We start from the raw sequence: 25,958 nt of genomic DNA, 5'->3' as shown, positions 1-25,958 counted from the left end.
ACGGGAAACCTAGTTCAAGGCCATGTCTGGAGATGCAGACCCTCAGGAAATCTGGAGGCAGGAGGGAGACTTCATGCTGAGCATGCAGTTCAGAGACTAACATATCGGGTTGGGTAAGGATGCCCCAGGATGGGGGTCATCAAAGCTGGGCATCAACAATCTCTCCTTCCTAAACAAACCCAGGAAATGCCAACTCTGGGAGCCTGTGTTTCAGAAATCGTTAGCTGGAGGGCTTTAAGCAAAGTCTGTCACCGGCTGGTGCCCAACGTCAAACAGCACTTGGCAGAAAGGTAGAAGCCAGGAGAGGAGAAAGGGGAATGGAGATAAGTCTATCTGGTCTACCACACACGGCCATAGAGCTTACTTCGGGAACAGGCCAACTTAAAACAAGACTAAAAGCCACTCCCCTGTCCTGAAGCTCACGCACCTCCCAGCGTAGCTTTTATTTTCCTATTCCTTCTGGGACTTGGGCACAGATAGACATCCATCTGCCATTTTTAAGATGTCAACCAACCTCACCCCTTTCCGGAAGAGGCAATGGAGTGTGATGGGGACAGTGGCACTGGTATCTCTGTCCAGTTAGGAGTGGCAGACGGGGAGAAACCAGGTGGCCCACTCTGCCGACCGCGCACGAGAAGCCCAAACGTATTGGCAGGGAATTTGTTTTCAAAAATGTGTAAACACCACTGGGGGTGGGGTTGAGAGGATAGGGCACATCTGGGAGGCCACATCTGGACCTCCGGTTTGTGGCTCTGGTCTTCAGCCTGGAAAACAGAACAAAAGCTAAATTGTCAGGACAGTGACAGGAGGGTTTAGAAATTGAAGGGGCTGGAACGTGTTAGGAGCGGCTGCTGCGTCTGAGTCAACAGGGGAAGAGAGAGCAGCCTGTCCAAGTATCGGCTGGGATTCTAGAAACATCCATCAGGTGACCTTAGTGCACACTTCAAAGACAGATGGAGCCAGATGAGCACTGCTTCAAGCTTAATGGGGCCCACCCCTTCTCTGGGCCTGCGGTGGGCCGCCTACCTCCACAGCTGGCCTGCAAGGGCAGCCCCCAACTGCCTGGGTGACGGGCACTGAATGACGCCAGCTGTGAGGCCAGTGCCGCTTTCAAGTTTGGGGTATACACCCTCCTTTTCTCTCTTGTGCCTCTATTTTATTGGGATGACTAAATCCTTCGACTATGTTAGCAGTAAACACAGCTAATTTACCCCCTGCCTCTTTGAAGCAGCTGCTGACAGCTGGGCTGTAATTCAATCAAGGATCTTTGCCATCCAGCCTACCAAACTCATATTTGTTGTTTGGTTCCATCTCTCCTGCCTGGAGCCCCACACAGCTGCACCAAATATTGACGAGCGCCCACTTCCCCCTGGGCCTGGATGATAAACGTCCCGTTAATGGTAGAGATCAAGGTCGAGGCAGATGAAACTCCAGTGTCCAGGAGTGCGGGAGGGAGGTGGTGGGGGACAGACACAAATACACACATGGGTCCGACAACCAGAACCAAATGTTTCCTTTTATTGCAAAGTCAAACCCCTTTTTACTCTATTTATACAGAATTTTCACTAAGGACCACTTTATTCGACAGCTATGGGTACATCGGTCCAACTGTTAATAAATAGTCTTAAATAAGAAAACAAACAGATTGAAGGAAAGCGGCCCCATTGTTCTCCAGGAGGAGCCTTTGAAAAGAGCTTCAGATGGAAATAAATAATTTCTTTGTCTTGTCACAACTATTTACACATTTAAATGTACATGAGACACTGACTGGAGGCAGACTGGGGCTATTGAGTGGTAAAATGTGTACCAAGAGGGAGTCACACAAAAAGCCCCAGATCTGCCAACACAAAAAACAAATTACAAGAAGAAACGCTCTTTCCCCCATCGATCAGGCAGAGTGGAAGCTTCAGCCCAAGCTGCTGAAGAAGAAAACTTAAAACAGGACAGAAGAGAAAGCCCAGTAACGCGATGTGGAGAACTGGTTCCTCTAGAGCAGACGCTGCAGGGCCGTAGGTAACGGCATCCTGCCTGGCTAACCTCACTCCTGTGGATCCAGGGAACACTGGCAGGCAGGGCAGCCCTCGCCACAGCTTTGCTTTTGAGGCTGGAAGCTGGTGCAGGATAGCTAGGGTACCACAGAGCCAGGCAGACTGGGGCTTGTTTGAGCCATGACAGACCAGACATCCCCCCTCTGGGGCAGGAAGTGTGGGGAGGAGGTTACACTCTGGAACTTTCTAAGCCAGCACAGCCCTGTACCCGTGAGATGAATTTATGCGGTCTCCCTCAGATCGAGGAACCAACCTGTCGCAGGGCCTTCTGACCGGGCTTCAGAGTGAGGAGAGGCAGCCGTGGAGGTCAGGACCTGGCTCTGGTGTGCGGCCAGAGAGGTGCCAGAGAAGAGGACAGTGTCCTGACCCTGTATCCCCTGGCTTCCTCACATAGGATTGGGTTACACACTCTGTCCTGCCCTCTGTGCTTGTTTGCTTTGAATTTTCTCACTGACTTCCTCTCACGGGGCAGGAACTGGGGCTGAGGGGCTGGCAGAGCCATTTCAAAGTCTGCGCATGGTTCACGTGTGCATGCATGTGTGCATGCCTCCCTCCATCTTCACCCCAACACACCTACTTTGAGACCGTCAGTCACTGGCCTCTTTGAGCAGACATCCTCCTTCCCCTCCCTACAGGGTAGATCTGGGCAGGTCTGGTAAACACAGGGCGCTGCAGCCTCAGAAGGAAACCAGATAGAAAGGAGGGGCCTCTCCAGCTTCCACGGGCCCCAGCTTCTGTTTATGAAGTCAGAATAAACCAAGAAACGGGGGTAAATTGTTAGGAAAACATCTGTAACATCCTAACCATTTTCATTCATGGGTTTTATTGTGACATTTTATTACAGGGACTTCTGCTTTGTTTTTCCTTCAGCACAGACGCATGCGCCCACCCTGGCTATGCCCTTCCTCCTGCTGCAGCTGAAGGGTGCTTGTAATTACCACACAAAGACGTAGGGCACTGCAGGGACCATGTGGCCAACGGACTCTTTCTTGGAAGACATTTTCCCTGCTAGCTGTTTCCTGTGGCAGCTTGTAGGATCTTGTCCATAATGGGCCAGTGGGAAGGCGTGCTCGCCAGCCACTGGGCGCTCAGGTTTCTAATGCCTTACATTTTTCCAGTCAGGGAGGTGAGGGAAAGGTGGTTGGTTTGTTGGCTCCTCGCCAAGGTGGGCAGTGAGAGACTGAGATGGTGACACATCACGGATCTGGAAAAATGTGGCCCCAAAGGGCCAGGCTCTCAGGAGGACTAGTGGCAGCCACAGGCCCGGACCACCATGTTCCTGTACTTCTTCAGGATGACGTTGGAGCTGTCGTCAAAGTAGAGGACAGATATGGCGTTGAGCTGGGTGGGTGCACAGCAGGGCTTGGGCACCGTGTCTGGGTTGATGAAGTGAACCTGCAAGCCACCAACATGAATCACGGTGAGAGGTGCTGTGGCCTTCTGCATGCGTCTAGATTTCTCTAAAGAACATCTACTATCTGGCTGAGATGGAAGACATGTGAGCACATCTCATGACCAGCTCGGCTCAGGCCTTGCCTCCACTTTGCAGAAGAGGGAACCAGAGTGCATAGTCTCTGTACACTCATCTGATCTGGAAGAGACAGCTGGAGCTGTCTCAGTGTCCTCCCTGACTCCTTCCCATTCAAAAATGCACTCTGTCTTAGGGGATGGGATTGTAGCTTAGTGGTTAAGTGCTTGCCTAGCAGTAACAAGGTCCTGGGTTCAATTCCCAGTATCACAGTAATAAATAAGGTCTATTTTGCTCATGGGCACCTGTGTACCCCACAGAGCAGGGGTTCAGACAAGAGAAAACTCAAATGCCTTGCAGGTACCATGGGAGTTCCATCGACAAGCAAGGTGAACCCGGAGTAGGCAGCAGGGAATAGTGGGGAGTGAAGCAAACTGAAGGGAGAGGCCACCACTCATCCAAGACTATCGAAGCCTGGCTGACCAGTCACGTGGACCCAATGCTAAGACAGGCCAGAGCTTCAGTTCTTCTCACATGTTATTGGTTTGTTTGAGACAGGGACTCTTATTTCCTAGGGCTGGACTTAAACTTGCTGTGTAGCCAAAGAGGATCCAGAATTTCAAATTATCTAGCCTCCACTTTCTGAGCGCTAGGATGGAATTACAGACCCAAGCTACCCAGCCACCTAGTTTATGCAGCACTGGGGACTGAATCCCAGGGCTCTGTGCATGCTAGGCAAGCAGCCCATCAACAGAGCTCCGGAGCCACACCCCCAGCTCCTGATTTGTTGTTAGTGGACTTCCGGGCATTAGTCCAAATGGGCATGGCAAGCAAATGCATCTCAGCAGATGGCCGTGACCTCTGGTGTGGCTCCTTCCATCTCTTCTGATGGACAGTATATCAAACCCTTACCCTCACCAACTTGCTCCTCTTTGAATAACTTTAATGCAGCCCCAGGTGGGTGGGTTGATTCCTACTGTGAAGGGTTCACTAGGATATCCCAGGCCAGGATTCACCCCTGGGTCAGGTGACCTCGGAGGCCTCCTCCCTCAACGGTGGATCCCCAGGGAAGAGGCTAACAGAAGCAGGAGATGGCAGCAACCCTGCCCTGAGCCATGAAGGCAGTGACAAAGAATGTTAGAGAAGAGCCCTAGGAGAAGGGCAGGTCCCCCAGGCAACATTGGCAGAACTCACTCTGTCCCTAGCTCCAAACTCCATCTCAAATGCAGTTTGGAAGCTTATAGTCCAGGGGGAGGGAAGATGTTAGAAAACCTTAAATATCCCTTAGTACTTAGTACCAGGACTTAGATATCCCTTACTGCTGCCCTTGGAGTGCAGGCCTGTAATTCTAGCAACTCAGGATCTGAAGCAGGAGGATCACAAGGTCACAATGAGATTAAGACCAGGATGGATAGTTCAGTGACTCCTAAGGGCCAAGGATACAGCTCAGTGGTAGAGAGGCAGCCTAACATTCCTGAGGCTCTGGGGGCCATCATTTTAACCATGAAAACAAGAGTGGGAGGAAGAAAGAGAGAGAAGGAGGCAAGACAGTGATGGATGGGGGGACCCATCCTCTGCCAAAGGGTAAAGCTTGGACTAAATGAAGGGCATGGAAGAGCTTCCTGTCCAGGACTTACAAGTTGGGGTGGAATCAACAGAAGTTTAAATAACAAACAGAGCTGCACAATGGGGAGTCAGGGGGTGAGCTCTTTGGCACCATAATTCAAACCAACACGGATGACCAGTCGTCAAGAGAAGACCAGACAACATCCACTGCAGACAGCAAGGTCTCCCAGAGACTGGATGGTGCAGCAATCATAGCATCAACTCAGTGCCTCACCCCAGGCTCAGAGTACCACTCTCATCTCATCACAGGGCTCCCCACAGGGACCCAGAGAGGGTTGGCTTGAATCTGTCCACCCTTCCACACCCTCCCTCCCTCTGAAATTCTCTCATCTGCTCAGCCCATTTCCTCTCCTGCTCAGCAAAGCCCTAGGGTCAAGAATATCAGGCTGTTCCCTGCAGTGTTCCTGCTCCTGGCGCAAGGCAGACAACAGAATCAAGCTTCTTGAATTACTGAACCGAAGGTTCAAGTTCAAAGCTAGGAAAGAAAGCCATGATCTCTGAAAGGGGCCAGGGGGGCCTAACAAACTAAAGTCTACCTTTCGTAAGAGAGAAGGACCAGAAGCCAGCAGCCAAGTCTTACCCTAACACAGGATGGCAGGCTGATACCCAAGAGGATGGTCCCTACCAGGAGTGGACCCAGTCCTCAGTGAGGCATATGACTCATGGTCACAGCAGCACAGGAGCCCATGAAACTCGTTAACTTTCAAAATTAGAGCAAATACAGAAACAAAAGAATTTTAGGGTCCAAGGATCATATGTATTTATACCACTATATGCCTAAAGCACATAATTCCTAGTCTTATGTAGATCAGGCACCCACAGGAGTCATGGCACACGTGGGTGGACAGCTGCTCAGGGTCTGAGTCAAAGACAGTAACAGCCACTCACTATGCCCCCAGGAGGCACCTACCAGTGTCTGGACGATGGCGTGGTTGGTGGCATTCATGTAGGAGTTGAGAGGGAAGGCACACTCCCCCTCACAGTAGTAGGCAGCATAGCCTTCAGGAGCGATGATCCAGTCCTACAGAGAGAAGAGAGGAAGGTGAGGCCTTAGCTAGACCCCACAGAGAGCCAAAGGCAGTACCCTGCCCCTATGTGGACTCTTTCCTCATGTCCAGGGGACACAGGCTCAGGCTGTGCTCTCCTGAGCTGTGGGGGTCCCAGCAGGGGCAGGAAAGTAAGCATGGTATTTTGTGACCCCAGCAAAAGGAAAAAGCAGGAAAAATAAAAAAGGACGCAAGGCCTGGAAGGTACTCCCTTGTGTTGTATCTCCTGGACCAGAGGTGACAGCAGCAGGAAGTGAGACATGGGTCAGGGAACCACACCTAGAACCAACCCTGTCCCTGCTGGGGGTGACATGCCTCAGCTTGTTCCCAGGTGTGTCTGTGTTATAGCCTAGACCTTTATTCGCTGGGTAAGGACAGCTGCAAACGAAACCTAATATGATGCTACAACCTTAGCCAAAACCTTTTAAGTTTTTTGGCTCTTGCTTTTTTGTTTTGTGGTTTTAGTTTGTTTTTTGCATCTTCTTTGCATGTATGATTTCAAAGTGAACTCTGTAGATGACAACGTTTGTCCCATTGTCAAGACTGGACACGTCTGTGAATCAAAACCAAACTTCCCTGCCTGTTACACCTTCTTGAGCAAAGGTGGCCCACAGTAGCTCAGGTAATCCACGCAGGGCACCCCTGTGTCACGCTGTTCCATGAAGTGCTACGTTCTAAAGATTGTAAGCAGTCAGCTCCTGCTGGGTGAGTGTGAGACACGGCAGAGCCCTCACTCCCGCCACATGGCCGGCTTGGTTAGGAAAAAACTCCTGATCTGAGTCACAGAACAGGACAGAGGAAGAGCAGAGGAAGCTGGCTCTCCAGGGCTGGATTTGAACACATGGCCTTATGTGGAAGAAGCAACCAGCCGTGGGATGGGACTAGGGTGTGCATGAACATTGAAGTTTAGACTTTAGAAGGGTGGTGATTCAAGAGTCAATCACACCTTGGGTGTCACGGGACATCAGTAATGTCCTCATACGGTCAGCCCAAGTCTTCCTCTCTGGTCTGAGGTCCTGGCATCTGACAGCTCACCAGCAAAGACAAGAACTGTGGGCTGAAACTCAGACTGAGTTCCTAGAGTGCTTGCCTTGCATAAAGGAAACTCTGGGTTCTGTTCAAACTAGCACAAACTAGGCATGGTGGCACACTTCTGTAATCCCAGAACCAGGGAGGTGGAGACAGGAGTCAAAGTACAAGGTCATTTTAGGCTACACAGTGAGTTTGATACCAGCCTGGTACATGTGGGACTCTGTCCCGAGGGAGGGGAAAGACATGAACACACGGTACCCATGGAGACAGCCCTGTGGTTGGCAGGGGCAGAGTGGGCCCCAGTGTGTGGTGATTCAGCCGTCCTTACCTGCCAGCCAAGGTCTCGGAAGCTGACATACAGCTCATGTTTCTTGCAGGCCTGCCTCTGGTCACTGCTGCTGTTTTCTGCATGGACAAGGAGTCGAAGGGGGGAAAAAAAAACCAAGGAGGAGAGAGAAACACACACATGTTCACATCCCTTCGGTTCTGCAGTGGGGGAGCAGCCATTGGATTCAGGGGCTGACAGGCAGCAATGGCTCAGAAGCTAGTTTGAGGACCTGTGAGACTTCCAGTCACCTCTGCCCTTTAGTGGAGGCCCCCGGCCCTTCTCATAACATCATGCTTCCAGACCACTCTGCCTGAAGAGGCCCACCAAGGGAGCCCCAAATTCTCGTGCACCTGCAGGTACTGGAGGTAAAGAACCAAGGTTGGGGACACCACCAGGAAGAAACCAGGGGAAATCCCACAGCCCCCAGAATCGATTGCTGAGTTTCTTTAAGGAGCAAGAACAGTGAGCTTGCTCCTTAACATCTTGCTTAACATCTTCCAGGATGTTAGTCTGGAGCATTTGTGCCAGAGACTGCACTTTATAAACATCCCTCATGCACAGCTGTGGGATCTTCCTCTACCTTGCAGCTATACAAATGGTTGGTACTTAATGGCTTTCCCTAACCTGAGACGGCCCAGGATTTTCCTTCCCCTGTCCTTGCCCATAAAGCCTGGGCCCCTGGTCTACACTACAGAGCCCCGGAGGCTGGGTGCCCAAGTGTTCAGGTGACTTCTCATCCCCCCACACCCTGTGACTATCCAAACATGATGACTGTTCCCTCTAAACCCACTGACAAGGGCTGACAGGCCACCGGGTGTCTGGTGACAAGTGACATCCTTCAGAGTCTGCTTCCCAGGATACACAGGAATTCCACCTGCACGGGGCTGAGGTCAAGAAGAAAGAGCACAGGCCGGGCTGTCTCCAGCACCCAAAGGTCAGGGCACTATCAGAGCACAGTCCACAGAGCTGGACACCTGGTCTACCTTCTGGAATAGCTGTGGCGTGGATCTCTAAGGCACCATTCAACACTGGGGCACAGCCGGAAGCTGAAGTTACTGCTATCCACCCAACAAGCCCCGGTCCGTCCTCTCTTCGGGGAGAGAAGGAAGTGGATCACCTCCTCAGCCCAGGGTGAAGCAGCCTGAGTGAGATATAGTTCTGAGTAGGATTGCTGGGGTCACACTGCCCACAGCGTCCCAGTCCTGAGTCAGGGAGGATCCTGAAGCTAGCTATAGAAAAAGTGCTGTGATCATTAATGATGTCTGTCACGTGCAGGGAAGGGGTAGAATCCAGCGAAGATCTTTGGTTTAACATTGGAAGCTGGCTGTGGGTGTGCTGTGGAGCATGGGCTCTTGCTTGTTCTATCTGGGGTTGTGGCTGCCCGGGGGTGGGAGGGAGGCAGTTGGAACTCCCCAGCCTTCTCAGGTCTTTCTTAACAGAAAAGCAAGGGAAGGGGATAGAGGAGACACCCAGCTCCCCTGCCCCTGATCCTGCTCCACCCACTCCACTCAGTACAGCAGGCAGTACCAGCCACTGCGCAGCTACCTCTGAAAGGCCCTATGCGGCACAGGTACTCAGACTTTCACACCTGAGGGTCAGCTGGAGAAGGTGGCCAATCACTAGGGTGCTGGGCTGGAAGGAACAGGGGACCCAGCTCTCTACCAGCATCTCAGGAGCATTTAGATCCCTGGGGCAGGAGTGACCCACGAAAGAAACTTTCCTGCAGAGGCATGCTGGGACATGTGTCTGCAGCCGGATCCATAAATGATGATGTGCGTGCAAGAGAGGATTCAACTTGTGTGGCCCATCCTGTGAGGTGTGAGCACTTCAAAGGCACTGGGCACACGCCTACGCACACGCACAGGCTGCCTCACTAAACCAGGGTGAGGCCCTGGTCCTGGTATTTTTTTTTTTTTTATGTTAAACTTCCAGGCAGGGTTTGGAAGAACTTAAAAGGAGAATAGGGAGTTGAAATCTATGGGAGTGGGCACATTCCGAGCTAGATGGACTAGCTGTCATGCGAGGAAGTGAGGGCTTGTCCTGGAGCTATGGAAATGGCTACTCAGTGGGACACGGTGGGGTGGTCAGCTTCTAACCGTCAGCATTTCTCTCACTCTGGAGGCAAATGTCATAGATGGCTGGGATGGGACTAACCAGCACTTTTTGGCCAACTGGGTTTGCAAAGGCCTCTGGGAGGTTTCAGATTCTGCATGGAGCCTTCCTTCACCCTGCGCTGTTACCCACACCCTTCTCAGAGCAGCCAGCATGACCTCACACCTACACCGCACGCAGCCTGAAACCATAAAACTCCCACTCATGGTTGGGATGGATTTCAAACTCAAGATAGGACACTCAAGAGAATGCTCCACCCACCCGTGGCTTCAGCGGCCTCTTCCGACCCAGCCACCAGTCTTAAAGGCTGATGAGAAAAGTCGGAGACTAAGCCATGAGACTCTGTACCCTCAGGGTGCATGGTGGGACCAACCTTGCCTCGCTCACAGCTCTCAGCTCCATTCCTGTGGGAATTATTTCTGCACTGCTGAAATGAGCTGAGTTCCCCAGTCACCATCCCCAGTCCTGGGCCTGTCACCTCATATGGATGAGAGAGACAACCATTTCCACCTGTCCCAAACTGCTTCTATATCTAGGTTTCCACCATGGCATTCCAATCCCAGCATAAACAAGGGCCCTCCGCTGTTTTACTTGGGGGCTCACACACCCTTAGAGGTGTCTATGAAAGGCTCCGCCCAGCAGAAGAGCATGCATGCAATGCCTGCCCCGATCCACAAGCCACACAGGCCACTGGCAGAGAACAGGCGGGCGACTCTGTTTAAAACAGCAGCTGGCAGGCTGTGCCTCGCCCACAGTTAGCCTGTTTTACTGTGCTGCCCTGAATTGCTCCATGCCGGGTCTGCGTGCCAAGGCAGGCGGACCCGGCATCTTATTTATACAAGTAAAACAGCACCATCAGCCTCCACAGCAGAAACTGCAGCCAACAGGTAATTTAATTGTGTCTGTAAACAATGCCATCTAGGAATATAGCTGTGTCAGAAACATCAGACTCAACAGCCATCTGTCAGGCCAGACGGAACACTCTCTCCCAGACAAGGGACGGAAGAGCAGGCAACACAGACAGACAGGCACAGCAGCCCAGGTCCAGGCCAGGGTCATGAACCTTGTTCAGAACAACTGCCACAGGGAAGGATTCCACCTGCCGCCTGGCCCCAGCTTCGGCCCCTGCCTGTCACTCTCCGCCCTCTGCAAATTAACACCAAAACTCATCTAGATATGTATTTGGCAACTCTGCCCCCAAATAGCCCTGAACTGGTCCTAAGACTCCTTATGTGTGTGTTAGATATGCAATGTCATGCTACACATGTGTAATATGTGCTAAGAGTTATTGATAGCTGAGTAGTTAAGACTGACTTACTACTTAAGATTGGAAAACAAAACAAAACAAAACAAACCTGTGATTGCAAGTGGCCATGTCTACCAAGGGAAAGGGGTACACAGAGAATTAAAGCCAATGAAACTGGCAGAGCCTCTGAATCAATATTAAATTCGGGTGCCCTGGAAAGATAAGACTATGCCCATCTATATTTCTGACAAGACTCTCTCCACTCACTGACATCTACCCAGGGCCCTGGGGGACACCCCAGAATCAGTAAGTCCGGCAGACCTAGCAGGCTACCATCTCACTTCAGAAATAAAATGACTATCAATTTTTATACAAGAGGAAGAAGCCACGTGCAATGCAAGGTGACCTGGAGTGGAGCTGTAGGAGGGTGAGGCGGGGGCAGGGGAATGCCCTGGTAGCCTCACACTTAATCCTAAACAGCACAAGCTCCCCAGGGTGTTTCCTCAAAATCCCCTGGGAAGGTTCAGTCAGCTCAGAGGCCTCACAAACACACTCGGTTGGGTCGTGTCTAGCCTTTGCCTTGCCTCGAGGTCACCGGAGCCCTGGAGAAGCTACATGCTGGTCAGGAGCGTCCTGGCGACAGGCTGATGTGTTCTGGAAGCATGTGCTGTGGGGTTGATCCTCCCTGGCTGCCTGGACCTGCACTGGCCTACCTGCCACACTGGCCATCCTGAGGGCCTCTTGGTTCTTTGGCGTCTTGGAGCGATTCTGGCTGCGCTGCTTGCCTCCGGTGGACCGGATGCTCCGTAGATGGACCTCTGTGGCCTTGAAAAAGGCCACCATGAAGGGTTGCTTGTTCTGGGGTCCATGCCGTCCAATCAGGCCTGCCAACTTGGGGTTGATGCTCTGCCCTGCAGAAGAGCATTCATTACATAGAGGAATGGGTACAGAAAGGGCTGGGGACATGATTCTATTCTCACCTCATACCTCATTCGTGTATTTGCTATTTATTCATCTGACAAGGATTATCTGGGTAATTTGGGAGCTATTTTGAAGTGCCCCGTTCTCTGTTGACCCCTGGAGGGTGACAGGCAGCACACAATTACCCAGCGATGACCCAAACACTAAGCAAGGAAAGGTAAGCAGGAAGAGGCAGGCTAAGACCTGCAGGGCTTTCATGCTAGTGCACAGCCATGCTGTACTCTGGCCAGAGTCGGTTACTTGGTCAGCCAGGCTTCCAGGGGCAGAAAATAAAACTGTTGTGTGCATGGGTGACAGCAGCCTGGAGACAACGGAGAGGCCACCAGAAGAGAGACCAGGTGACAGTGAAGAATGCGCTCCGAGTGGGAAAGGGCACTATGGGTGGAGGGTCCTACAGAAATAAAGGACTGGCAGGAAGATCAGGGCTGGATCCCAGGAGTGTAAGAGCCTGCTGGGAGAGAGAAGTGGGCACACAGGCTGACAACCAGGCATAGGCTAGAGGCACAGATCACCTCTGGGCCAGAGGCAAGCATTTTGCCTGAACAAGGTCTTTGCAGGTGCAAGCCCTTGAAAAACAGCCAGGCCATGCAGGACAGGATTCACTCCAGGTGCCAGTGGCTTGTTGAAAAAGAAAGGAGAGGCCACACATCACCACAGATGCCAGGAGCTAGAGCAGCCCGCAATGGGGTTGGGGAGGCACATAGCCAGGGACCCTGGGTACAAGGTTTTGCCTTTCATGGCGACAATAAAGCCCTGGTACGTGGGAACCACCAGCCTGTAGAACTTGGACACAGATGCCCATAGTGGGACAGGAAGAGAGACTGTGGAGAGTGGAGCTACCGGGTTGGGGACTTTGAGTGTTCTCTACGATGACCTTGGGCTGGCCCTGAAACCAGACTGCGAGCTGAAGGACAGCAGCCAGAGACTGGGCAGATGCCATTGAACAGTCTAGAAGGTGCTGGGGGACCAGCCTGGGACAGTGGAAGTGAGCCTCATGAGACACGGTCAGATTCTCGGCGGCCCTTCCCCAGACGTCCTCCATCTGGTCCCTCACTGCTGCCTGCTTCACACTGGAAAGACACTGATTTCAATTTTCTGTTTGGAAATAGATTCACATGAAATTGGGGGGGGGTGTGTAAAAAAGGGCTAAGCTTGGAGGTGCATGTCTGTCACCCCCAGCTACTCTGGAGGCTGAGGCAGGAGGATCAAAAATCCAGTTCACGTGAGTGCCTGAGAGAGTTGCCACAAAGAGGCTTGGAATGGGATTTAGGTCAGCATAGAATGTAACACAGGCAAAGCTGTGAGCTCTGTCCCAGTACAGACCCCCCGTCTGTTTCTCTCTCACATATACACGGGGAGAAAGAGAGCAGAGACAGAATCAAAGCAGGCACAGAGACACAGAGAGCAAGAGACTACATCCCCAGAGGTCCCATCTACCCATCAGCCAGTTTCCCGCAGTGGGAACGCCACAGTGGCGGTAATGAGTTTCAGACCCAGGACATGGCAGGTTCTGGTGTGTTTTGAAGAAAACTTTAGGAATTTGCTGTAAGAGACTATAAAAAAGGGATGAGAAAAAGGCAGTTCTGTGAGACTGGTACATCCGTGGCCTAAAGCCATGAAGGCTTTACAAAGATGGGAAACTGAGGCAGGGGACGTTAAGTTTAGCATAACAGGTGCTGTGTGAGCTGGGCTCAGAGCCATGGGGATGTGTGCTGTGTGAGCTGGGCTCAGAGCCATGGGGCTAGACACACTTGGCAGTGGAACCCAGGTGCCCTCTCTCTTCCACAGAAAGTCCAGGGCGTGCAACAGGGTGGGCAGGCTCCCCTAATTGGGAGGGATCTTGGAAAGCATGGGCGGGAGAAAGAAACTCCAGGAGGGCCTAGCAACCCAGAAACCAGAGTTCTAAGTATAGAAAACAACATCCAGGCTACAATGGTCAATCGGGATTGTCAACAGAAGCAAAAGGGCTAGCTGAGCTGAGAGGACTACCCTCGAGCTGGAGCTAGACAGTAGAGCCCATGGGCTGCGATCCAGGCTGTGGACGCAGCCTGCCCAGCCCCCTCACACCTCCGATGCCACGGTGGTCTGTACACTCCTGTCACCGGCCAGCACATACCCTTTCCTAAGCTGCTTCTGTCGGGCAGTTTGTCACAGCACTGAGAAAGCTAACTCACACGCAGGTCCAGGGCTGTCCCAAGGCCTTGGTGACAAGAATGCGATGTCTATTTCCCTATGTCCTGACAAGGGTTAAATGATCAGAAAAAGAAAGAAATGTCACATCAGAGCAGGGAGACATCAGAGGAGACAATGCCAGCTGCCCTGGGCAGAACAAGATGAGAGAGGGTGAGTGACCCCAGAGGAGGCTGTTGGGGCAGGGGCAGGAGCGGGGGTAGGGGTGGGGGTGGGGGGGAAACAGGGGGCACTTCACCATTGCAGCTACCACACCCCCAAGTCCAGTGATGGAGTCAAGGCCAGCAAAAGTGATGGATGGAAGAGCCTTGGCCCATCAGCTAGTGTACCCCAAGGCAGGTCAGACATGGGGAAGCCGGGCTTCCAGTGCCTGGCTCAGTCCCGGCAGTTAGAATGGTTTTTGAGAGTTTGTGTTTTAAAAACCGCATTTCCCCAACCCCCATGGTTTACACCTTCCCCTCCTGTCAGCATCCAGCTCTCCTGCATTCTTGAGCAGGGTCCACCCCAGTTCATCCATCTATAACAAGAGTTGAGTCTATAAAAGAAACCATTAAAGTGGGGCCCCGAGGAATTGTGCTTCCCCCCTGGAAGGCTTTTAGGGCAGAATAAAAATGCCTTGACTGAAACCCTGATGCCTCTCTGGACCCCTTAAATCCAGGCGCCAAGAGTGGCCCCAGTCCCAGCAGCCCTTTTGACCTGCCAGCAAAGCCACCTTCAGCCGTCACAGCCTCTGCTGAGAAGGAACCAGAACCCACACCCGCCACCAGCGGCCCTCACGGCCTTGATTTCCTCCCATGTAAAATAGGATGAGTCCATTAGTCTCACATTCCTAGTTAAAGAAGCAATTTTCACCTGGGCAGCTTTCCTCCAGCTGACTCTGCCCTGGCCTCAGGGCTGGGTGCAAGATGGTTTGACAAGAGGCACCTAATCCTCCTGCACAGTCGCTGTCACTGCTCAGGGGAGAGACACTACCCAGTTCAGCCAAAAAACACGGAAGAGGTGTTCTGGAAATTTCTAGAAAACATACTTGCTGTTCTAATGTTTGGAAGGAACCTGTTCTCTCAGAAGTGTGGGGCTAGAAAGATGGCACCACAGAAACTATCCCAGCTACTGACTCCAGAGAAACCATGTTTCCAAACAGGGGCCACCCATGGAAGGAACAGCACACACAGGGTCTCTGTGGCACAGCTGTGTCAAGCCAGCCTACGTCTTGCGTTCTCATCTTGACCATCACCATGAATGCCTCACTTCAATGACTAAGTCTAGAGCTTGGAATTATGGTTCTTCCCCCAACCTCCTCCCACCCCCTACTCCCAGAGGCTGCTGACAGAGAATGTGGGCACCAGCCATCTTTGGGCCCCACGCAGAGCTGGCCCGCAGGAGCAAATGCTGATTCTGTCCTCATGTAGGAGAAAGAGTCTGGTTTTCTGTGTAAAGGCTGGAAGACAACCGGACCACATTCATTTACCTTCAGCAGAAAGCAGGGTCAGGAAAATGGCTGGGGCGCCTTTAGCAGGATGTACACACACCCTACGAAGACTGATGGCTCACCTTGGTTGCCAGCAAGGCTAAATTTAGAATCAGAAACACACCTCTGGGAGTGTCAGTGAGGAACTTTCCTGAGAAGTTTAGCTGAAGAGAGGAGACCATCATGAATGTGTCCCAGGCTGAGTGAGAGAGTGAGCGGAGCGCCGGCGTGCACCTAACTCTCTTGCTTCCTGACAGCTGGTGCACCCTGACCAGCAGCCAGAATTTCTCTGCGGTGACAGAATGTCCTCTCAAACCATGAGGCAAAGACCCCTGCTGCTTCAAGATGCCTTGTTGAGTATTTTGCCACCCAACACAGCTGATACAGCCGGCACTGCACACCACACATTAGAGGCCAAAGCATCTTTATTCCTAATGGCTGAACAGCAGAAACCACAGCATGGCATGTGGGAACTGGGAAAGAGGGCAGGAAGGGGGCACTGTGGGTATGGACCCATGGAGGGTGCTCTAGAAGACTGTACCCAGCACCCCAGAAACGTCACGTGTCCCCTCAGAAGCAAAAGGCTCTGGACGGAAAGCTACAGCTGGCTGCTTAGTTGGTTTATGAGATGTTCATACACAACGTAATCAAAACAAATCATTGAGATGTGGCTCCCAGGTAGAGCACTTGCCCAGCATGCAGGGGGCCCTGGGTCATGCCCAGTGCTGGTGGATGTTACATCATGATGCCATGACCTGTTATATACAGAGGTGTGTCTATATACGTTCATACACATATACACAGGGGCACACACACACACACACACACACACACACACACACCACTACATATCCCGGGCCAGCCTTGAACCCATAACCATCATCCTGTTTCTCCTCTGGAGTGCTGGGATTACAGGCCTGAGTCATGACACTGTACTATTCTTTTTAATACTGAACTAGGAGGCAGTTCAAAAAAGAATTTTAAGAATTCTTTTCCCTTTGAGATGCTTCTGTGTGACATTTTCAGTTAGTGCTCAAAATTGTTTGTTTTGACTATTTGTATTTAAATATCCATCAAGGTTACTGAAGTGGGGGCTGGGGTAGAAGCGGGTGAATTAATTAATCTAGGCAGAAAATCGATAGACACATAATACTTTGAACCATAAAGACTGTGTCTTTGGCAAAACTAGAAAATACTTCTATTTTAGCTGAGGGTTAGCTGGACAAGAGTTTCTGTCCAAGCCCACAGATCTGCCTTTGAAAAGGCAGGTTTTGGAAATGAGGAAGCAGGCTGTCCCAACTGTATTTAATTTCAGAAAAACAAATACTGTTTGCTACCTACAGGACTGCGCTGAAACCATTACAAGTGATCACTGGTCACACAAATTTAACTGGCATCTTCTGTCTAAGCCTGCGCTGGAATTATCTTTCTCACTGAGTCCCAAGGACCTCCTTAGGGCTACAGCAGGCAGGAAGGGCACGCACACCTGCCCGCCTGCCACAGGCAGGTGACTTGGCCCTTCCTGGGGCTCTCTTTGTTGTTGCTCTCTTGTTCTGTGCTTTGAGACAAGGTCTCACGTAGCCCAGGCTAGCCTTACATTCATTATACAGCAGGGGCTGGCTTTGAACCTCCTGTCCTCTGCCTCTAGGGACTGGAGCTCCAGGTGTGCACTGCACACGCACAACTTCTCAATGAGGAGCTTAATTAAGGCCAGGGCTTCAAACAGGACAGGAAGTCTCCACCAAGTCACAGCCCAGGGTGTTGATTTTATTCCTTTTAAAAGTAAGAAATAGTAAAAATGACTTTTTAGGGGTTAGGGCTTGTATTTTTAATGGTGTTTTGTGTGTAAATCTGTATGCTGACATGTGAGTCACTACATAGTGCTTCCACCACTCACACACACACATACACACCACACACATCACACATACAACACTCACACATACACACATCATACATGCAACACACACACACACACACACACACAGCCTCTTCCAGTTCCCAGTGGGGGGCAGCTGCTCTCAGAGGCTACACAGCATGGTCTGGGGACATGTATGTCAGAGGGAGCCCGATGCTCCTGACACTGCACAGAAGCCAACCCAGGCAGAGTTACCTACTCCCTCAGGTCACTATCCTGATCCACGAGGTGCGATCTGCAGCCTGGCTGGGGCTCCACGTTTTCTTGACCTATCACATGTACTTGCCAGTCCTGCCTGATGACTTACTTCAGTTTACTTGTCTTCCGGATTCTTCTACCAAGCCTCATCAGAGTCCATCTATCGAGTCACCTGGTGAGGCCTTGGGGAGTGCCCAGGGTTGGTGATTTTGGGCACCATGGGAAGCAGCCACACACAGGTTGTCCTAGGAACCTGCCTTCTCATTTCCTGGTGCATAGTAGACTCTAGATCTTTCATATTCCCAGTTCCTCCAACCCAAGTCAACACACTTTCTCCAGTGCAAGAACCAGCAGAGCTCAGCTAGGCTTGCCCAGAGGCCTGGAGGAGCAAAGGTGTGATCAGAGGAGAGTCCAGAGGGCAGAGGGAGCTCCTGACCTCATCGCTCACCCCTGCTTCCCTGCTTCCCTGGAGGCTGCAGACCAGAATTCTGCCTCACTTGTTCTGGGCCTGGGTGTCTCCCTCCCTCCCTAACAAGGCTGTTGTTGAGAAGTGTGAGTTACTTATCCCACCCACTGACTGAGTCCTTCCTTCCACACCTGAGGACCTGAGCTGGAGGCAGCCATTTTGCCAAGTGTGCTGTGATGAGGCCCAGGACAAAATGCCAGGGTACTTAAGCGATGGGCCAAAAGAGGAACAGTTGATACCACAGATACTCTAACCCAGAAATCAGCAAATTACATCTGGCCAACTGCCTGCTTTATCAAATAAAGTTTTATTAGGACACAGTCAGGGCACGGTCACAAATGTAGCTTTTGGCTGCCCTCAAGCTAACGAGCATTGGTGAAAACAAACAACTCCTCATCCAAACCTGAAACATCCATCCTCTGGAATGTTCTAGAGGCATCTGCTGATATTCACTCTGACCCACACTGACTCTGGATTGTAAGGAAAACTGTGGGCGAAGCACTCAGTTGGTAGAATTCTGGCCTAGTATACACAAAGCCCTAGGTTTGATCTCTGGCACTGCATAAAACCAGGCCCAGGTAGTGCATGCCTGTAATGCCAGCACTTGGAAGATAGAGGAAGAAAGATTAGAAGTTTAAGGTAACCCGTAACTACATAACAAGTTTGACACCAGCATGAGCTGCATGAGGCCCTAACTTTAAAAATAATTTTTAAAAGCTATAAAAAGAAAACCATTGGTACACCCCAAAGATAAGACACCATCATGTTTCTGCTAAGTGCCAGTGTGACGAACACCCTTCTTCTTACAGATGTGAGTTGCCGAAGCAGAGGGTGGAGACAGAATCCCTTATCTGACTAGCTGACTCAAGGTGGCATATTTCGCTTTGCACCATTTGCCAAAGAGTCCAGGCAGATGTCAGGAGAGAGGCCCCTTAAGCCCAGAAAGGACCAGGCCTGGATGTTGGTCAAGGCCTGAGGGAGCCCTCTAGGAAGCCATCAGGTGGGCATGGAGCTCTGGGGAATGAGTTAAGGGCAGGGGCCAGCAGGGCACCCAGGGGGCATGAGCAGAATCAGGGAGGTCAGCATCTGATGAGCTCTTGGATATATCCCAGAGCAGGCACATAGTACCAATGGGGCCTATGGAAAAGAAGGGTACATCCTCCCACATGGAGGGTAGTGCCCTGCTTTCCTGTGGCTTCTTTGCTTTCTAGGCCCAGGACCCCCCCGAAACCACCCTGAGAGCCCAAGAACGTTCTTCACTAATTGTAAAAAAAATTGATTCCATCCACTGTATTGGAAGGGCCAAAGTCCCAGTGACAAGTGAGAATGTAGTTAACACTTGTGACCTCTTTCTGGCCCCAATGACTCAATTCTGCCCAGACCTAAACAGTTTGCTGGACCCTGGAATGACAGGTCTCAGCTGTTGTGGGCCATTGGGCCTCTTCTGTTCTCTGTCTTCTGGGATTCTGGGTAAAAAGGAAGTGAAGTCATGCCGGGGTGCAGAGGCGTCTCTAAACAGCTGTGCTGTGAGATTACCTACCAGACTGGCTTTATGCCGTAGCATCCCCAACCACAGGCCGGAGGCTCAGTTTCCTGCTTTCATCCCCAGCTGCCTCACCATCACAACTGGGCAACATGTGCCCTTTGGTCCTTTAAATGCCCTGTGACTGTATCTGATCCACCTGGGATGGTTAAGAAGAGGAACACGTGTTTCCATGTGCCAGAGTAGAAAAGCCTGGGGCACCACACACACACACACACACATACACACACACACACACAGGAGGAGGAAAGGAGGGAGAGAGGAGAGGGCCACATATGCTTTGGAAGATAGAGGTAAGGAAAAAGAAAGAGAGAGAGAGAAAGAAAGAAAGAAAGAAAGAAAGAAAGAAAGAAAGAAAGAAAGAAAGAAAGAAAGAAAGAAGCAGCAGCCCTGTGTGGCCTTGAGGCTCAGGAGATGGGACAGAAGTCCTGGAAGGCATTGAAGAAACAGTTGTGAGGGAAGTGAGGGGGTGGATGAGACCACCAGATCGTCCTCTGGAACCGATAGGTGTTTCCATCTAGAGCAGGCAAGTGAGCAAAGAGTGGGGGCTGAGGTGGACCACAGAGACTAGGACAGGACAGCTGGGATCCTCATGGTGGAAACAAGGTACCTCTGCACAGGCAGGAGTCAGCTTCCATCTGTGAGTGGCTCATCTCCCTACAGCAGACTTGGGAGATGAAGGGCAGGTTGGGAAAGTAGGCATGTCCATTTGTGGGTCACAGGACGCCCTTCTGAGCACCACCCACAGCGCAAGAACTTGTCCACCCAGTCTTTGACCCTCTCCTTCAGTGTGAGGCCCCTGTTACTGTCCACCTTCTTGGGAGAGGCTTGGGCCATATGACAGCGAATCTACTTTTTTAGGCTGTTTGTTGAATGACTACATAAGCTTCCAACCGGTGTGGGTCAATAAGCTATTGGTTGTAGAAATCTACTTCGTATACATGGACATGGAAGTGGAGGAGGGCTCAGCGTGGGCCCACAGTGCCATGAACCATCACATGGCACCACCAGGGCACTGAGGGGTCTGTGAGTGGGTACTACCATCTCTTCAAACATAAACCTGGGCATGAGGTTTTAGCATGGAAGGAAGCATTTTTTGTTGTTGTTTTGGTTTGGTTTTGGCTTTCTATTTGAATCTCAATCTATATAGCTCTAAGCAGCCTGGAATTCTGTAACCCAGTCTTAACTTCAAATTCATGGCAATCCACCTGCCTCTACCTCCCATTTGCTGTGAGTGTACATGTAAACCACCACCACCACCACCACTCTGCTAAGAAAATGTCTTATTTTCACTCCAGCCAGGATTACTCATGCCAACACAGTCATAAAAGGTGGAATGCAGGCCATGCCATGTGGAGACATGCTCATCTCGCAGGCCGCGCAGGGAATCCCTTCTCTCTTTATAAAGCCTCTTCACCCCGTGGGGAGAGGAATAAGGAGGATGAAGGGGTGTGCAGACGCCTGGGCCAATGTCTGTTTGGCCCAGCTGACCCCAGCACAGCACGGTAACCATACGCTGTCCCTGCAAGCCCCTCCTCTATCCAGGTCGTTGGTACCGGCATCCCTAAAAGGTGTTTCGAGTGTAGAACTGGGGACTCAAGTCTGAGTCCCAAGTTTAGCACTGAGAACCATGTGACTTAAACCCCCAGCCCCCTCTGCCTCAGTTTCCTTCATTTATAAAAGGTTGTCAGCAACTGCTGTGCTCATCAGGGAAGGATGGCTGTAAGAATTAGGTAAATGGGCAGTAATACAGACATCTACCATTCGGGAGCAGAGGCAGGGTTGCCCCGGGACTCATCATTTTCCATGAACTCTCCCTCTTCTTCCTCCCAGCTGTCTACGGAGGAGGTGATGTTATCATGTCCATGGAGAACATGAAGGAATGGAGGCTCCAAGAGGCGAGGTGCACTGAAACCACACAACAGTGGCCAGAGGAGCAGCAGTGGTCCCCCCTCTCCCCAGGAACCACTGGACTGTCCTGCTTCCAGTAGCTACAGGCGAGCCAGAGCTATGTGTGCTCACAAGGAGCCTGCACAGGTATTACCTCCTCTTTCCTCTTGTACCCTGCCCCCACGCCCACGTCCAGAACCAGCCTGGTCGGTAGGACATGGCTGGCCCAGGAAAGGGGTAAGTAGGCAGGAGGAGCCAACACCTTTCCTGTGGTCTTTCCTGTGTGAAAGGTCACACAGCCCTCACTCCCCAAAGCATCCATCCATCTGTCCTCCCCAGTGCTACATGTCTGTCTTCTGGGAGCCAAGGTGTTCAGGGGGTGCTGACTTCCATTCCACACCACACACTCGCCCCCGGAACCCAGCTGCTACGCTTCGGTGACTAGCAGGGGGGCTGCAGCTGGAAGGAGGGGTAAAAGAGGCAGGCTTTGCACACTGCCTGGGTGGTCTGGGAAGGGCACCTCTGACCCCAGGTCCTCCCTCAGGGCCAGATGGAGGAAGTGAGCAGTGAGCATGCTGGGGACTCAGCCATTTGCCATCCAAGTAGGGTCTGAAGTCAGGCCAAAAAACATCAGGCTTCCAGAAAGAACTCAGTGATGTTGACACCACACTGTGGTTTTGATAATCAGCTGTCCTTGAGCAGGGAGGTAAACCAAGGCGTGACAGGCAACCAGCTCTAAATGCTGGCCGCCATCAGGCATTGGATTAGTACCCTGCCTCCTTCCACCCTGATCCCACCCTAAGCTTGGCCTCTGCAGAAGATGCCCAAACCATCAAAGCAACCTGAGTTAGTTCAGATACCCAGGGTGGGCACAGGGGACTCTGCTCTCAGCTCGAGGCCCAGCACACAGTAGCTGCTGATTACACTGGCTTCCCAGTGGACGCACTGAGCCTTTCACCCATGCAGCTGCAGGAGCGCAGTCTGCCAGTCATCCATCTCTCTATATAAGCAGGGTGTCCCCAACAAGGGCTGTAAGAGGGTCGTAGTGCTGCTCTTCCCTAGCCAGACCCCCAGGTGCCCAAGAACAGGACCTGCCGTTGGTGAGTGTGGATGGGGCCTGTTTCATGGGCCTCTCACTGGAGACCACCGGATGGGGAAGACTCTGAGCTTGAGGCTGGAAAGTGCTGGTCACCTTACTCTGTAATCCTTCCCCAGAGGTCCTCACCCACACAGCCAATGACCTCAGCATATCTGTCTGGATACTCTGAGGGTAGTCCTTCCCTGCCCAAGTGACCAATGGAGGGCCTTCCTGGAAAGTTCCACACTTAGACAGGTAGGCCTTCCCTTCTGTGCTTTACCCAGGAGGAAGGTACAGCCTGAGCCTCATGCTGACAGCACAGTTTCTTTAGTTACCAGCCTGGGGGGGGGGCATGAAGGGGGTTTCCAGATGGTCTGATGATATCTGGAGCCCCAGTGGGCTCTCTGGATACTTGGCCCTCTCTCCTGAAGCATGATGGAGTAAGATGGAGACATCTTACTGGGTAGCCATGGCATATCCAGAGGCAACAAGGCAAGACCTCATGCCAACAGGCTGACGCTTCACCCAGTGGGTGAGCATCCTGAACTGCGCCAGACACCCTGGAGAGGAACCGCTATTGGCCTGTTTTCTAGAAGAAGGCTGATAATTTGTCCTGGCCACCAAACTAGGCAACGGCAGGGCTGGGCCACCTGTCTCTTGAGAGCAAACTCTAAACACCAAACTGCCCTACCTCAAAGCCTGCTGAGTCCCTTCACAGTTCTGGGAGAAGAGAGAAAAGGAGAAGCCTGGCCACTGAGGACAAGCCACTTAAGAGGAAAATCAAAGCTGACCACAGGAGCCAGCAAAACTGACAGGACACAGACACTCAGGATCCACAGGGTCAAGCTGGAGGTCCCAACATGTGTCCCCAAATCCAAAGAAAACAGCCACCTTCACCTCCACACTCCATCCTCGTTCTTATCCCGTCTCCTGCTTGTCCCACTGGACTTTTAAGAGATGAATTATTCTGTTGCAAGAGGCACTCTGAATCCTTGCATGTGAAGCCTTCACCTTGAGTCTAACGAGGGACACTGGCAAAATAGTCTCCGATAAGTCCTGAGGAGAAGCCTGTTTAGTTTATTCAGCTGGCATTCCTCACACTTAACAGACCATGAACCCTTCCCTTCCAGAGGCACCTGTGGCTCTCCAGAGAGCACCAGCTGAGGAGGGCTGGTGCAGGCCCAATGCCATAAACGTTCTCCAGAAGCTTCCTTCCTCAAAAGAGCCAACATGCTCAGCTTAGCACTTTATTGGGTGCCTATCAGCTATTCAGCTCTGTGATTGGCACTCAAAAGCTGCTGTGGACCGCAGGGTGTGGCTGGTGCCAACAGATGCATTTGTGAAAGATCAAATGAATATCACGTCACTTCCTGTGCCAAGCAGAGTTTTCTTCTGGTTTCTCAGAAACTGTTTCAAAATATGAAAACTCAGGCTGGGGAGATGGCTTGGTGGGTAAAGCTCTCACCAAGCAAGCAAAAGGATGTGACTGGTCCCCAGCAAGCATGTAAAAGGGCGAGGAGGACCGCATGTATGGGTAATCCCAGCATCTGGGTTCAGGGGTGTGTGTGTGGGGGGGGGTAGAGGCAGGTGATGGAGATAGAAGACAGCTAACTTGACCTCTGACCTCCAAGGCACCTGTGCATTTGTAGCCATACCTATCCACGCACACCCACACCTACACATATAAACACATTAACCCACACAGGAAAAAAAAAAAAAAGGAAAACTCAAAAAGTGACAAAAACAGGCTTAGAAGATGAAACTCCAGTACTTTCTAGAGACTTCTTTGGCTCTCAGGGAAAGCCAATAAAGACTGGGAGGGGGAAACAGGGAACAGTGAGCCCAACACTGCGGCCTCCACACAGCCCTGAAGTTAGGTGAGCTTCTGAAGTTCAGACAAAAGAAATGTTCTAGAAGGTATTGGACAAGATGGGGAATGCCCCACTTCTGTGCATCTTCCTGCCTCGGCCCTGGACCACAGAAAAAGAAAAAGGAAAGGGATGCCACAGCCAGACCACCCTTCAGTCACCTCAGGATTCCAGCTCAGGTCCCCAACTCCAGACTAAAGCCATGGCCTCTCACAAGAGGGAAATAAGTCAAAGGCAGACACTACAGAGGAGAAAGTAGTCATGTCCACTCCTGTACGGAACCTCAGTGCAAAGAAAACCAAAGTAACTGCAAAAAGCTAGAACAAAGACGCCCACCGGAGCCACAGGCAGTCGGCAGGAAGAGACAGCAGGGCTAACGGTGGCTCAGTCAATGAGGGGCTGTCCTCCAAAACATGAGGACCTGACTCTGATCTCCCAGAACCCACAAAGAAAAAAGGCCAGGGGACAGGGAGGCAATGTGGCTCAGGGGCTGAAGACGTTTGCCACTAAGTCTGACTGACTAAAACCAACCCCTGGAACCACATGGTAGGAGAGAATGGACTTCACCAAGTTGTTCTCTGACCTCTACATGTGTGCTGAGGTACACACACACACACACACACACACACACACACACACAAATGTGAATTTTCTTTTAAAAGCTGTATTATTCCAGCACCGGATCCCTGGTTAGACAACCCAGACTACTTGGGTAAATTCTGCCCTGTGAAAGGCCTTGTCTCAAAAACCAAGATGAAAGGCAACTGAGGAATGACACCTGAGGCTGACCACTGGTCTCCATTCACACACACATGCTCGTAAACACAGAAACACACACACCCACACCCCCCCCACACACACCACAACACAAAGAAAAAGAAATCAAGGAATGCAGAGAGCATCTGTGGGAAATGCCATGCCTCTCTCAGAAGTTGTTCTACCAGACACAAGGTGTCCTATTGGGTCATTAGTAAGGAAGAAAGAGTGTAAGAGCTCAGACTGATGAGGGAGGAGCAGCAGGTACCTACTGCTCTGCTGGAGGCAGCTGGGAGGTAAAACTGGGGAGGTTGAAGGAGTACACATACCACAGGCAGGATCAAGTTCAGACATGAGCTTAACTCACTCAGCAGAAAAGGACTGGAGCCAGGTTCCTCTCTGCAATACCATTTGCAGGAGCCACAGAGTGGAAAACATCATGCCTCCAGCCATCACGGTGGTGGTGACAGTCAAAGCTTATTCAGGTCACCATCTAAGTCCCAACCACGGACAGTGTGGTCCGCAGCATCCTGGGGAGTAGGAGAGGCTGTCTGGAAAGACAGGCTTCCCTGAAACCCAAACCTGTTCAATTTGATTCTGCACTTTGAAAGGTGCCCTGAGAAACCCTCTGGGAGGCACACAAATGCCATGGAACATGTGTGGGGGTCAGAGGACACCTTGTATGAATTCCTTTCC

At 51.5% G+C, this 25,958-nt stretch overlaps 1 protein-coding gene across 1 annotated transcript in view; it reads right to left on the bottom strand.

The window, feature by feature from the left end:
* Positions 1-1,489: 1,489 nt before the first annotated feature.
* The window catches only part of Bmp7 (bone morphogenetic protein 7), a 73,467-nt gene continuing 48,998 nt past the window's right edge, over positions 1,490-25,958 (bottom strand). Inside the window, exons 4-7 of the mRNA XM_021650101.2 lie at positions 11,620-11,817; positions 7,549-7,625; positions 6,053-6,163; positions 1,490-3,443 (exon numbers count right to left, since the gene is read on the bottom strand). Coding sequence (XP_021505776.1) covers positions 3,294-3,443; positions 6,053-6,163; positions 7,549-7,625; positions 11,620-11,817 — 536 coding nt within the window. The 3' untranslated portion in view covers positions 1,490-3,293. The remainder of the gene's footprint in view (positions 3,444-6,052; positions 6,164-7,548; positions 7,626-11,619; positions 11,818-25,958) is intronic.

The sequence above is a fragment of the Meriones unguiculatus genome, chromosome 4, assembly GCF_030254825.1.
Source record: "Meriones unguiculatus strain TT.TT164.6M chromosome 4, Bangor_MerUng_6.1, whole genome shotgun sequence".
NCBI classification, from domain to species: Eukaryota; Metazoa; Chordata; class Mammalia; order Rodentia; family Muridae; genus Meriones; species Meriones unguiculatus.
This window is presented reverse-complemented; position numbering and strand designations above follow the sequence as displayed.